Source organism: Somniosus microcephalus, chromosome 1 (assembly GCF_052327205.1).
Source record: "Somniosus microcephalus isolate GS21.2 chromosome 1, FLI_Smic_1.0, whole genome shotgun sequence".
Classification (NCBI taxonomy): Eukaryota; Metazoa; Chordata; class Chondrichthyes; order Squaliformes; family Somniosidae; genus Somniosus; species Somniosus microcephalus.
In genome coordinates, this window is record NC_140987.1 from 460,741,300 (window position 1) to 460,755,945 (window position 14,646).

The 14,646-nt window shown below is 56.5% G+C and overlaps 1 protein-coding gene across 1 annotated transcript in view; it reads left to right on the forward strand.

Moving 5' to 3' along the window:
- Positions 1 to 7,249: 7,249 nt before the first annotated feature.
- arhgef6 (Rac/Cdc42 guanine nucleotide exchange factor (GEF) 6) overlaps positions 7,250 to 14,646 on the forward strand; it is a 250,895-nt gene continuing 243,498 nt past the window's right edge. The window contains 1 exon segment of the mRNA XM_086002290.1: positions 7,250 to 7,579. Within this exon segment, the coding sequence (XP_085858416.1) occupies positions 7,301 to 7,579 (279 nt within the window). The 5' untranslated portion in view covers positions 7,250 to 7,300.

The window sequence follows — 14,646 nt, forward strand, 5'->3', positions numbered from 1 at the left end:
AAAGATTTGCAAGGATGTTACCAGAATTGAGAAGATGCAACTATCAGGATAGAATGAGCAGGCTGGGGCTCGTCCCTCTGTGAAAGAGAAGACTAAGAGGAGATGTGATCGAGGTCTTTACACTGCTGAAGGGGTTGGAAAGGGTGGATGTGGAGAAACTGTGTCCACTTGTTGCGGAGGCCAGGACAAGATGATCAATATAAGAGAGTGACTAACAGATCAAACAAAGAACTTAGAGAGGGTTTCTTTACACAGAGAGTGCTGAGCATGTGGAACTCACTGCCACAGCGAGTGGCTGAGGCAGAACACTGAGGCATTTAAGGGGAGGTTTGATGCCCACACAAGGGAGAATGGAGTCAGGGGATGGCGGGGGGAGGGTGGGTGTTGCAGGTGAGAAGCTGTCGAGTGGGAGGAGGCTGGTGTGGAATAAAAATACCAGCGCAGACCAGGTGGGCCGAATGGTCTGTTCCTGTGCTTGTAGATTCTCTGTAGAGACAGAGGGAGGAACCGCCCTCTCGGGGCAGCGAGGGACGGGCAATAAATGCCGGCCTTGCCGGCGACACCCACATCCCCAGAATTAATTTTAAAAAGCGCACTGTGCACTCTGAACTATGCGGCCTGTCGATCCGGACTGCGTGTACACCGTACACCAGCTCCCAGCCATCTTCCCTGAACTTTCTTTGGGGCCCTTTAACAGGCTCTCGCGACCCATTCAATGTCCGTGCAGGCGCGGTCTTTTTTCTAATTTAAAAGCTGGTTCACCAGCTGCGCGGGACCCCTGGAGCGCTGTTCACGGGACCCCTGGAGCGCTGTGCGGGATCCCTGGAGCGTTGTGCGGGATCCCTGGAGCACTGTGCGGGACCCCTGGAGCGCTGTGTGAGGGGCCCTGGAGCTCTGTGTGAGGGGCCCCTGGAGCTCTGTGTGAGGGGCCCTGGAGCTCTGTGTGAGGGGCCCCTGGAGCTCTGTGTGAGGGGCCCCTGGAGCTCTGTGTGAGGGGCCCTGGAGCTCTGTGTGAGGGGCCCTTGGAGCACTGTGTGAGGGGCCCCTGGAGCGTTGTGTGAGGGGCCCCTGGAGCACTGTGTGAGGGGCCCCTGGAGCACTGTGTGAGGGGCCCCTGGAGTTCTGTGTGAGGGGCCCTGGAGCGCTGTGTGAGGGGCCCCTGGAGCACTGTGTGAGGGGCCCCTGGAGCTCTGTGTGTGGGCCCCTGGAGCTCTGTGTGAGGGGCCCCTGGAGCACTGTGTGAGGGGCCCCTGGAGTTCTGTGTGAGGGGCCCTGGAGCGCTGTGTGAGGGGCCCCTGGAGCACTGTGTGAGGGGCCCCTGGAGCTCTGTGTGTGGGCCCCTGGAGCTCTGTGTGAGGGGCCCCTGGAGCACTGTGTGAGGGGCCCCTGGAGCTCTGTGTGAGGGGCCCCGGAGCACTGTGTGAGGGCCTCTGGAGCTCTGTTTGTGGGCCCCTGGAGCTCTGTGTGAGGGGCCCCTGGAGCTCTGTGTGAGGGGCCCTGGAGCACTGTGTGAGGGGCCCCTGGAGCGTTGTGTGAGGGGCCCCTGGAGCACTGTGTGAGGGGCCCCTGGAGCTCTGTGTGAGGGGCCCTGGAGCGCTGTGTGAGGGGCCCCTGGAGCGCTGTGTGAGGGGCCCCTGGAGCACTGTGTGAGGGGCCCCTGGAGCTCTGTGTGAGGGGCCCCTGGAGCACTGTGTGAGGGGCCCTGGAGCACTGTGTGAGGGGCCCCTGGAGCTCTGTGTGAGGGGCCCCTGGAGCACTGTGTGAGGGGCCCCTGGAGCTCTGTGTGAGGGGCCCCTGGAGCACTGTGTGCGGGCCCCTGGAGCTATGTGTGAGGGGCCCCTGGAGCACTGTGTGAGGGGCCCCTGGAGCTCTGTGTGAGGGGCCCTGGAGCACTGTGTGAGGGGCCCCTGGAGCGCTGTGTGAGGGGCCCCTGGAGCTCTGTTTGTGGGCCCCTGGAGCTCTGTGTGAGGGGCCCCTGGAGCACTGTGCGGGACCCCTGGAGCGCTGTGTGAGGGGCCCTGGAGCTCTGTGTGAGGGGCCACTGGAGCTCTGTGTGTGGGCCCCTGGAGCGTTGTGTGAGGGGCCCCTGGAGCTCTGTGTGAGGGGCCCCTGGAGCACTGTGTGAGGGGCCCCTGGAGCACTGTGTGAGGGGCCCCTGGAGCACTGTGTGAGGGGCCCCTGGAGCTATGTGTGAGGGGCCCCTGGAGCTCTGTGTGAGGGGCCCCTGGAGCTCTGTGTGAGGGCCCTTGAGCACTGTGTGTTTGGCCCCTGGAGCTCTGTGTGAGGGCCCCTGGAGCACTGTGTGAGGGGCCCCTGGAGCTCTTTTTGAGGGGCCCCTGGAGCTCTGTGTGAGGGGCCCCTGGAGCTCTGTGTGAGGGGCCCCTGGAGCTCTGTGTGAGGGGCCCCTGGAGCACTGTGTGACGTGCCCCTGGAGCTCTGTGTGAGGGGCCCCTGGAGCTCTGTGTGATGGCCCTGGAGCACTGTGTGAGGGGCCCCTGGAGCTCTGTGTGAGGCCCCTGGAGCACTGTGTGAGGGCCCTGGAGCTCTGTGTGAGGGGCCCCTGGAGGATTGTGTGAGGGGCCCCTGGAGCTCTGTGTGAGGGGCCCCTGGAGCTCTGTGTGAGGGGCCCCTGGAGCTCTGTGTGAGGGGCCCCTGGAGCTCTGTGTGAGGGGCCCCTGGAGCACTGTGTGAGGGGCCCCTGGAGCACTGTGTGCGGGCCCCTGGAGCACTGTGTGAGGGGCCCCTGGAGCTCTGTGTGAGGGGCCCCTGGAGCTCTGTGTGAGGGGCCCCTGGAGCTCTGTGTGAGGGGCCCCTGGAGCTCTGTGTGAGGGGCCCCTGGAGCACTGTGTGAGGGGCCCCTGGAGCTCTGTGTGAGGGGCCCCTGGAGCACTGTGTGAGGGGCCCCTGGAGCTCTGTGTGAGGGGCCCCTGGTGCTCTGTGTGAGGGGTCCCGGAGCACTGTGTGAGGGGCCCTTGGAGCACTGTGTGAGGGGCCCCTGGAGCGTTGTGTGAGGGGCCCCTGGAGCACTGTGTGAGGGGCCCCTGGAGCACTGTGTGAGGGGCCCCTGGAGCTCTGTGTGAGGGGCCCTGGAGCGCTGTGTGAGGGGCCCCTGGAGCGCTGTGTGAGGGGCCCCTGGAGCACTGTGTGAGGGGCCCCTGGAGCTCTGTGTGAGGGGCCCCTGGAGCTCTGTGTGAGGGGTCCCTGGAGGATTGTGTGCGGTGCCCTGGAGCACTGTGTGAGGGGCCCCTGGAGCGCTGTGTGCGGTGCCCTGGAGCACTGTGTGAGGGGCCCCTGGAGCGCTGTGTGCGGTGCCCTGGAGCACTGTGTGATGGGCCCCTGGAGCGCTGTGTGCGGTGCCCTGGAGCACTGTGTGATGGGCCCCTGGAGCGCTGTGTGCGGTGCCCTGGAGCACTGTGTGAGGGGCCCCTGGAGCGCTGTGTGCGGTGCCCTGGAGCACTGTGTGAGGGGCCCCTGGAGCGCTGTGTGCGGTGCCCTGGAGCACTGTGTGATGGGCCCCTGGAGCGCTGTGTGCGGTGCCCTGGAGCACTGTTTGCGGGGCCCCTGGAGCAGTGTGCGGTGCCCTGGAGCACTGTGTGAGGGGCCCCTGGAGCAGTGTGCAGCGCCCTGGGGCGCTGTGTGGGTTAGTTGGGGTTGAGCTGGGCCCGGCTGAGCTGGGTTGGTTGGGGGTTAGTTGGTTGGGTTGGGTTGGGCTGAGCTGCTGCGGGGACAGGCAGCTTCACTGGGCCATCCACAAGGGCCGGGTTTGTCTCTCTAACCAATGCTGAGCTGGGCCTGGCTGGGTTGAGCTGTGTTGGGTTAGTTGGGGCTGTGCTGGGTTGTGTTGTTTCAGCTGGGCTGTGCTGGTTGAGCCGGGCTGGTTGGGTTAGTTGGGGTTGAGCTGGTTGTGTTTGAGCTGGGTTGTGTTGTGTTGTTTGAGCTGGGCTGTGTTGTTTGAGCTGGGCTGTGTTGTGCTGGTTGAGCTGGGCTGTGTTGTTTGAGCTGGGCTGTGTTGTGTTGTTTGAGCTGGGCTGTGTTGTGTTGTTTGAGCTGGGCTGTGTTGTGTTGTTTGAGCTGGGCTGTGTTGTGTTGTTTGAGCTGGGCTGTGCTGGTTGAGCTGGGCTGTGCTGTGTTGTTTGAGCTGGGCTGTGCTGGTTGAGCTGGGCTGTGCTGTGTTGTTTGAGCTGGGCTGTGCTGTGTTGTTTGAGCTGGGCTGTGTTGTTTGAGCTGGGCTGTGTTGTGTTGTTTGAGCTGGGCTGTGTTGTGTTGTTTGAGCTGGGCTGTGCTGGGTTGTGTTGTTTGAGCTGGGCTGTGTTGTGCTGGTTGAGCTGGGCTGTGTTGTGCTGGTTGAGCTGGGCTGTGTTGTGTTGTTTGAGCTGGGCTGTGTTGTGCTGGTTGAGCTGGGCTGTGCTGTGTTGTTTGAGCTGGGCTGTGCTGGTTGAGCTGGGCTGTGCTGTGTTGTTTGAGCTGGGTTGTGCTGGTTGAGCCGGGCTGGTTGGGCTGAGCTTCATTGGGCAGCCACTAGGGCTGAGCCTGTCTCTCTAACCAATGCTGAGCTGGGCCGGGTTGGGGTTCAGCTGGTTGTGTTTGAGCTGTGTTGTGTTGTTTGAGCTGGGCTGTGCTGTGTTGTGTTGGTTGAGCTGGGCTGGGCTGTGCTGTGTTGTTTGAGCCGGGCTGTGCTGGTTGAGCTGGGCTGTGCTGGTTGAGCCGGGCTGGTTGGGCTGAGCTTCATTGGGCAGCCACTGGGCTGAGCCTGTCTCTCTAACCAATGCTGAGCTGGGCCGGGCTGGGGTTCAGCTGGTTGGTTGGGGTTGGGGTTGTTTGAGCTGGTTGTGCTGGTTGAGCTGGGCTGTGCTGGTTGAGCTGGGCTGGGTTGTGTTGTGTTGTTTGAGCTGGGCTGTGCTGGTTGAGCTGGGCTGGTTGGGCTGAGCTTCCTTGGCCAGCCACTAGGGCGGAGCCTGTCTCTCTAACCAATGCTGAGCTGGGCTGGGCTGTGTTGGGTTAGTTGGGGTTGAGCTGGGCTGTGCTGGTTGAGCTGGGCTGTGCTGGTTGAGCCGGGCTGTGCTGGTTGAGCCGGGCTGTGTTGGGCTGAGCTTCCTTGGCCAGCCACCAGGGCGGAGCCTGTCTCTCTAACCAATGCTGAGCTGGGCCGGGCTGGGGTTCAGCTGGTTGGTTGGGGTTGTTTGGGCCGGGCTGTGTTGGGTTAGTTGGGGTTGAGCTGGGCTGTGCTGGTTGGGCTGAGCTTCCTTGGCCAGCCACCAGGGCGGAGCCTGTCTCTCTAACCAATGCTGAGCTGGGCTGTGCTGGTTGAGCTGGTTGTGCTGGTTGAGCCGGGCTGGTTGGGCTGAGCTTCCTTGGCCAGCCACTAGGGCGGAGCCTGTCTCTCTAAACAATGCTGAGCTGGGCCGGGCTGTGTTGGGTTAGTTGGGGTTGAGCTGGGCTGTGCTGGTTGAGCTGGGCTGTGCTGGTTGAGCCGGGCTGTGTTGTGTTGTTTGAGCCGGGCTGTGTTGGTTGAGCTGGGCTGTGCTGGTTGAGCTGGGCTGTGTTGGTTGGGCTGAGCTTCCTTGGCCAGCCACCAGGGCGGAGCCTGTCCCTCTAACCAATGCTGAGCTGGTCTGTGCTGTGTTGTGTTGTTTGAGCTGGGCTGTGTTGGTTGAGCTGAGCTGTGTTGGGTTAGTTGGGGCTGTGTTGTGTTGTGTTGTTTGAGCTGGGCTGTGCTGTGTTGTTTGAGCTGGGCTGTGCTGGTTGAGCTGGGCTGTGTTGTGTTGTTTGAGCCGGGCTGTGCTGGTTGAGCTGGGCTTCCTTGGCCAGCCACCAGGGCGGAGCCTGTCTCTCTAACCAATGCTGAGCTGGGCCGGGCTGTGTTGGGTTAGTTGGGTTTGAGCTGGGCTGTGCTGGTTGAGCCGGGCTGTGTTGGTTGAGCTGGGCTGTGCTGGTTGAGCCGGGCTGTGTTGGTTGAGCTGGGCTGTGCTGGTTGAGCTGGGCTGTGCTGGTTGAGCCGGGCTGGTTGGGCTGAGCTTCCTTGGCCAGCCACCAGGGCGGAGCCTGTCTCTCTAACCAATGCTGAGCTGGGCCGGGCTGTGTTGGGTTAGTTGGGGTTGAGCTGGGCTGTGCTGGTTGAGCTGGGCTGTGCTGGTTGAGCTGGGCTGTGTTGTGTTGTTTGAGCCAGGCTGTGCTGGGCTTCCTTGGCCAGCCACCAGGGCGGAGCCTGTCTCTCTAACCAATGCTGAGCTGGGCCGGGCTGTGTTGGGTTAGTTGGGGTTGAGCTGGGCTGTGCTGGTTGAGCTGGGCTGTGCTGGTTGAGCTGGGCTGTGCTGTGTTGTGTTGTTTGAGCTGGGCTGTGCTGTTTGAGCTGGGTTGAGCTGGGCTGTGCTGGTTGAGCTGGGCTGTGCTGGTTGAGCCGGGCTGGTTGGGCTGAGCTTCCTTGGCCAGCCACCAGGGCGGAGCCTGTCTCTTTAACCAATGCTGAGCTGGGCCGGGCTGTGTTGGGTTAGTTGGGGTTGAGCTGGGCTGTGCTGGTTGAGCTGGGCTGTGTTGTGTTGTTTGAGCCGGGCTGTGTTGGTTGAGCTGGGCTGTGCTGGGCTTCCTTGGCCAGCCACCAGGGCGGAGCCTGTCTCTCTAACCAATGCTGAGCTGGGCCGGGCTGTGTTGGGTTAGTTGGGGTTGAGCTGGGCTGTGCTGGTTGAGCTGGACTGTGCTGGTTGAGCTGTGCTGGTTGAGCTGGGCTGTGCTGGTTGAGCTGGGCTGTGCTGTGTTGTGTTGTTTGAGCTGGGCTGTGCTGTTTGAGCTGGGTTGAGCTGGGCTGTGCTGGTTGAGCTGGGCTGTGCTGGTTTAGCCGGGCTGGTTGGGCTGAGCTTCCTTGGCCAGCCACCAGGGCGGAGCCTGTCTCTCTAACCAATGCTGAGCTGGGCCGGGCTAGGGTTCAGCTGGTTGGTTGGGGTTGTTTGGGCTGGGCTGTGTTGGTTAGTTGGGGTTGAGCTGGGCTGTGCTGGTTGAGCTGGTTGAGCCGGGCTGGTTGGGCTGAGCTTCCTTGGCCAGCCACCAGGGTGGAGCCTGTCTCTCTAACCAATGCTGAGCTGGGCCGGGCTGGGGTTCAGCTGGTTGGTTGGGGTTGTTTGGGCTGGGCTGTGTTGGTTAGTTGGGGTTGAGCTGGGCTGTGCTGGTTGAGCTGGTTGAGCCGGGCTGGTTGGGCTGAGCTTCCTTGGCCAGCCACCAGGGCGGAGCCTGTCTCTCTAACCAATGCTGAGCTGGGCCGGAGTGACGGAAAAGGAAGGAGTTTCTCGCAGCTTTTTTTGCGCCGCGGATGTGGGCGAGTCCCGGCTCTGTAGCCCAGGCGGGTCCTCGCTCTCTCTCTCGATCGCCTTTCCCCCCCCCGGGACCCCCAGCCCGGGAGCCCCCGGGACCCCCCGGCCCAGCAATGACCCCCGCCGAGCAGAACGTCACCTGGCTGATCTCCCTCGGGGTGCTGGACTCCCCCAAGAAGACCATCTCGGATCCGGAAGAGTTCCTGAAATGCGCCCTGCGGGACGGGCTGGTCCTTTGCAAACTGATCGAGCGGCTGGTGCCCGGCTCCCTGGACAAGGTAAAGTGGGGGGGGTGGGTAGGGGGTCACCCCGGGGCTGCCAGTCACCCCCAACACTGACCCCCTGCAGCGACAGCACCTCCACCCCAACTGGGCAAGTTCCGCATTCAGCACCGGAGGCAGACACAACCCCCCCCCAGCCAGCTGTTCAAAGCTGCATTCATTGGGGATTTTAGATTTCTTAGTGTTTGAGATATAACTGGGATGGTCTAAAGGGAAGGTTAAGATAGATGGTCCATCGAACCCACAATAACACAAGGTCGGGCGACAGCATTAGACACATGTTTTGGAAACTCGCCAGGAACTGTTTTAAAAAAAAAAAACAACAAAAAATGGACAAATTTCAATTCCCTTTTTCTTTAACAATTTATAAACTGAGACAAAATACTCGCTCGTTATTACACTGGGCTCAAGGTAAGCATGCAGGTGCAGCAGGCGGTTAAGAAGGCAAATGGTATGTTGGCCTTCGTAGCGAGAGGGTTTGAGTACAGGAACAAGGATGTCTTGCTGCAGTTGTACAGGGCCTTGGTGAGACCACACCTTGAGTATTGTGTGCAGTTTTGGTCGCCTTATCTGAGGAAGGATGTTCTTGCCATGGAGGGAGTGCAGCGAAGGTTCACCAGACTGATACCTGGGATGGCAGGAATGACGTATGAGGAGAGATTGGGTCGATTGGGCTTATATTCGCTAGAGTTTAGAAGAATGAGAGGGGATCTCATCGAAACTTATAAAATTCTGACAGGTCTGGACAAACTAGATGCAGGTAGAATGTTCCCGATGGTCGGAGAGTCCAGAACCAGGGGTCACAGTCTAAGGATAAGGGGTAAGCCATTTAGGACAGAGATGAGGAGGAATTTCTTCACCCAGAGAGTGGTGAACCTGTGGAATTCTCTACCACAGAAGGCAGTGGAGGCCAATTCATTAAATATATTCAAGAAGGAGTTGGATATATTTCTTAAGGCTAAAGGGATCAAGGGATATGGGGAGAAGGCAGGGACAGGGTACTGAATTTGGATGATCAGCCATGATCTCATTGAATGGTGGAGCAGGCTCGAGGGGCCGAATGGCCTACTCCTCCTATCTTCGATGTTTCTATGGGCAAAAAAAAGGTTAAGTTTTATCTGAAACAATTTAAAACTGGGGCAAGTGGCAAGTGAGGGGAGTGCTGACGAATGGCAGTTAGAGCTAAAACCGCAGTTTGTACAGCATCTGTGAGCTGACGTGTGCCCCGGGACCATGGCGTGTGCCCCGGGACCATGGCGTGTGCCGCGGGTCCATGGCGTGTGCCGCGGGTCCATGGCGTGTGCCGCGGGTCCATGGCGTGTGCCGCGGGTCCATGGCGTGTGCCGCGGGTCCATGGCGTGTGCCGCGGGTCCATGGCGTGTGCCGCGGGTCCTGGCACATGCCATGTGGTGGTTGAAGGTCAATCATCACAGCCCCTGGACATCGCTGCAGGAGTTCCTCAGGGCAGTGTCCTAGGCCCAACCATCTTCAGCTGCTTCATCAATGACCTTCCCTCCAACATAAGGTCAGAAATGGGGATGTTTGCTGATGACCGCACAGTGTTCAGCGCCATTCACAACTCCACAGATAATGAAGCAGTCCATGCCCGCAAGCAAAAAGACCTGGATGACGTTCAGGTTTGGGCTGATAAGTGGCAGGTGATATTCGCGCCACAGAAGTGCCAGGCAATGACCATCTCTAATAAGTGAGAGTCTAACCACTGCCCCTTGACATTCAGCCATCACCGAATCCCCCACTATCAACATCCTGGGGGTCAGCATTGACCAGAAACTTAACTGGACCAGCCACATAAACACTGTGGCAACAAGAGCAGGTCAGAGGCTGGGTATTCTGTGGCGAGTGTCTCACCTCCTGACTCCCCAAAGCCTTTCCACCATCTACAGGGCACAAGTAAGGAGTGTGATGGAATACTCTCCACTTGCCTGGACAAAGCAGCCCGCTTGATTGGCTCCCCATCCACCACCTTAAACATTCACTCCCTCCACCACCGGCGCACCGTGGCTGCAGTGTGGACCATCTACAAGATGCACTGCAGCAACTCGCCAAGGCTTCTTCGGCAGCACCTCCCAAACCCGCGACCTCTTCCACCTAGAAGGACAAGGGCAGCAGGCGCATGGGAACACCACCGCCTCCAAGTTCCCCTCCAAGTCACACACCATCCTGACATGGAAGTATATCGCCGATCCTTCATTGTCGCTGGGTCAAAACCCTGGAACTCCCTCCCGAACAGCACTGTGGGAGTACCTTCACCACACGGACTGCAGCGGTTCAAGAAGGCAGCTCACCTCCACCTTCTCAAGGGGCAATTAGGGATGGGCAATTATTGCTGGCCTTGCCAGCGACTCCCACATCCCAGGAACTAATTTTTTTTAAATGCTCCGGGTCCTGGCGTGTGCTCCGGGCCCTGGCGTGTGCTCCGGGTCTACAGCTCCAGGGACCCTCACACAGCGCTCCAGGGGCTGGCAATCCCACCACCCCCAAAAAACGTAGTCCTATTTCAGTTCATATTTCTTATTTGATAGTCTGCTTGAATTTCATGGGCCTGGAGGTTTTATCTATTTGGTAGATACAAAAAAGAAAGATTCTCATTTCTCCAGCGCCTTTCACACCCTTGAGATGTCCCAAAGCGCTTTACAGCCAATGAAGTACTTTTTTTGAAGTGTAGTCACTGTTGAAATGTAGTGAAATGCGGCAGCCAATTTGCGCACAGCAAGGCCCCACAAACAGCAATGTGATAACGACCAGATATTGTATTTTAGTGAAGTTGGATGAGGGATAAATATTGGCCCCAGGACACCAGGGAGAACTCCCCAGCTATTCCTTGATACAGTGGCTGTGGGATCTTTTACATCCACCTGAGAGAGCAGAGGGGGCCTCGGTTTAAGATCTCCCCTCAGACAGTGCAGCACTCCCTCAGCACTGCACTGGGAGTGTTGACCTAGATTTTGGGCTCAAGTCTCTGGAGTGGGACTTGAACCCACAACCTTGTGTCTCAGAGGCGAGAGCGCTGCCCACTGAACCACGGCTGACACCTAAGTTAGAACAGCAAGAACTGTTACCATCAATAACTTAAGATCTATGTAAATGAATGGGACCATGGATTTAACCTTTGTGTGACCCTGGAGGCTCCATGGGCGATAAAGACAGAAGCTTGGCCATTTATTTGATCTTTGGCGTGGTCTGCAGAATTAGAGAAATTTCATAACAGAAGTTGGGCACTTGGCCCATCAGACCAGTGCTAGTGCACACTCAGCTGGAGTTACCGACTCGAATCGCATTTCTCTGCGTAGTCTTTCCGTTCACCCATCACCCCTGTGCCCACTGACCTACATTGGCTCCCGGTTTGCCAACGTCTCAGATTTAAAATTCTCACCCTTGTTTTCAAATCCCTCCATGGCCTCGCCTCCTCCCTATCTCTGTAACCTCCTCCAGCTCTACAACCCTCCGAGATCTCTGCGCTCCTCCAATTCTGGCCTCTTGAGCATCCCCGATTTCCATTGCTCCGCCATTGGTGGCCGTGCCTTCAGCTGCCTGGGCCCTGAGCTCTGGAATTCCCTCCCTAAACCTCTCCGCCTCTCTCTCCTCCTTTAAGACGCTTCTTAAAACCGACCTCATTGACCAAGCTTTTGGTCACCTGTCCTAATATGTCCTTATGTGGCTCAGTGTCAAACTTTGTTTGATAATCGCTCCTGTGAAGCACCCTGGGACATTTTATTACGTTAAAGGTGTCATATAAATACACGTTGTTGTTGTACTGCATTAAGTGAGGTAAAAGTAATATTCGTGATTCGGGCATCACTTGTGACATACATGGAAGTGACCAGGACTCCCATCCAGTCCTGTCAGAAACCATTAAAGGGTTGAACACAGTGAATAACTCTCGGCTACCAGTGGGAGGAATGCAGTTATCAATAACTTCAAGTACAACACCGAAAACAACTGAAATTGTGTTTTAATCGTCCATTATTACAGAATAAAAGGTTAATATAATTCCAGTTGATCGCTCGATAGGAGCTAGTAGAATTTTGTAACAAACACTTGGCTGTTAATGGTAACTGATGTAATGAGGAAGTTATATTTCCTCTATTAATATTTTATGTATATTCAAATGCTGAGGCCGTTTGTTTTTGAAAAGAATAATCTGTAGAAAACAATAACAAGAAACACTACCTGGCTGATCTCCCTTGGGGAAAGCAAACTTTACCGGGGCACACACCAGTTTCAGAATTATTCAGTCACAACTTGCATTATAAAGTACCTTTTAATACAACAACAACTTGCCTTCAATGCAGCAAAACATCCCAAGGTGCTTCACAGGATGTGTAATAAAAAGCAATAATGGACGCTGACCCAAAGAGGAGCTATCGGGAGGCGTCGCCGAAAGCTTGGCCAAAGCGGTGGGTTTTGAGGAGGGTATTAAAGAAAGAGAGGGAGCTGTAGATGTGTTGGGGGTTTAGGGAGGGGATTCCAGCACGTGAGGCTGTGGCGGCTGAAGGCACGGCCACCAATAGTGGGGTGAAGGCAATAGAGATGCGCTGGAGTCGAGGAATGGAGAGCTATGGGGAGGGTTGTGGGGCTGGAGGAGGATAGGGAGGGGGCGAGGCCATGAAGGGATTTGAACACGAGGCTGAGAATTTAACATTTGTGGTGTTGGGGGACCGGGAGCCAATGTCGGTCAGCGAGCACAGGGGTGATGGGTGAGGGGGACTTGGTGCGAGTTAGGACACGGGCAGCGGAGGTTTAGATCAGCTGATGTTTACGGAGAACGGGAGGCCGGCCAGGAGAGTGTTGGAATAATTGAGACAAAGGTGGGCGACCCTACAGAGGTGGAAGTAGGCGGTCTTGGTGATGGCGAGGATGTGAGGTTGGAAGCTCAGCTCTGGGCCATAAGGGACACAGAGATTGTGATAGGTCTGGTTCAGCCGGAGACAGTGGCTAGGAAAGGGGATGCAATCTGTGGCAAGGGAATGGGGGCCGAAGACAATGGCTTTGGTCTTCCCAATTTTAAACTGGAGGAAACTGCAGCTCATCCAAGACTGGATGCTGGACAAGCAGTCTGACAACACAGAGGCGGTGGTGGAGAGGTGGACAATGGGACAGCCCCACTGAGCTGGACGGTGGAGAGAGAGACAAAGCATTGAAAGTGGATGGTGTGATAAACTGTGTCAAAGGCAGTGGAGAGGTTGAGGGTGAGGAGGGATAGTTTACCACGGCCACAATCACGGACGATGTCATTTCTGACTTTGGTTAGGGCCATTTCAGTGCTGTGGCAGAGACGGAAACCTGATTGAAGAGATTGGGAAAAGTGGGCATGGATTTGGGAGGCGAAAACACGTTCAAGGATTTTGGAGCGGTTGAAGATGGGACAGTAGTTTTCAAGGTCCGAGGAGTCGAGGCGGGGTTTCTGAGGAGGGAAATGGTGACAACTGTTCTGAAAGGGAGAAGGGGAACTATTTAAAATATCTCCTAACGTGGTGGCCAGGGAGGGAAGTTAGGTGGTCAGCAGCTTTGTGAGAATAGTGTCGAGGGAGTTGGAGGTGGGTCTTATGGACAAGATGAGTTTGGAGAGAAACTAGAGGAAAAACAGGGGTTGAGTGCTCGGGCAGGGTGCCTGAGGGTAGGTTTGGTGGGGAATGGGGAGGGAGGGAAGCTGCAGAGGCAGCGAAACAAAGCATCTCATTCTAATGACGAGGAAATCCATTAGCTCCTCGTTCTTGTTGGAGGTGAGGGTGGAGGGGATTGAGGAGTGAAGGTAAACCGTGGGTTATGTTTGTTCCCGAAGATGATTCTGGAGTAGTGGGCAGTTTTGGGAGAGGAGAGTGTGGCCCAATAGCGCTTGATGTGGTCCAGCGAGATCTGCTGATAGATGCCTAAATCAGTTGTGCTCCAGATACACAGAAGTCTGCACCTCTTGGACTTGAGTGATCAATATTGGGACCATACATAAGGAATGACCAGGATGGGAGAGAGTAAAGGGGCAAGCCAATGAAAGGAAAGTGCAGTTTTAAGTGATTTGGGGAGACCCTTTTCTCTAAGGAAGGAAGTGGGATTCATACACCATTGGTCTCCCGCAGTGAGAGTGGAGGCGAGGACAACCTACTGCAATAGGATTTAGTGCCATAGAAAGCACTGGGTAATGGAAAGAGCAAACTTGCATTTCTATAGCGCCTTTCACAACCTCAAAGCACTTCACAGCCAATGAAGTACTTTTTTTTTTGAAGTGGAGTCACTGTTGCAATGTAGGAAACGTGGCAGCCAATTTATGCACAGCAAAATCCCACAAACAGCAGTGTGATAATGACCAGATACACACTCTCAGTGATGTTGATTGAGGGATAAATATTGGCTAGGACACTGGGGAGAACTCCCCTGCTCTTCATTGAAATAGTGCCACGGGATCTTTTACATCCCCCCCCCCCCCCGAGAGGGCAGACGGGGCCTCGGTTTGATGACACGTCCGACAGTGCAGCACGACTGGCACTGGGAGTGTCCGCTTCGATTTTGTGCTCAAGTCTCTGGAGTGAGACTTGAACCCACGACCTTCTGACTCCGCGGCGAGAGCGCTTCCCTGTGAGCCACGGCTGACACCTGGAAGTACCCGGAGTAAATGTGCTTTGAAGTGGTAGTTGTGAGGTGGCGGTGCCTGATTCCATTGATAGTACCAGTGGGTGGAAAATGCTTCTCGATCCCATGGGATTTAGCAGTTTCGTTGCTCATCGAAGTGTACATCCAACTTTTCATCACCACTTGTCTTCACCTATTCCGCAGGTCAAAGTCGGTGTCAGACTCGGCAGGTTTTTTTAATCATTTTGATTGTTGTCGTGTTTTATGCACATAAATAATTTGTGTACTGAATAACAACAGAATAATATTCCCAGTTAATTGGAATCCCATTCTAACTTTAAGCAGATAAAGAGGGTGCGGAGGAGATTTAGGAGAATAGTTCCGGGGATGAGGGATTACAGTTACGTGGATAGACTGGAGGAGCTGGAGTTGTTCTCCTTGGAGCAGAGCAGGCTAAGAGGAGATTAGATAGAGGTGTT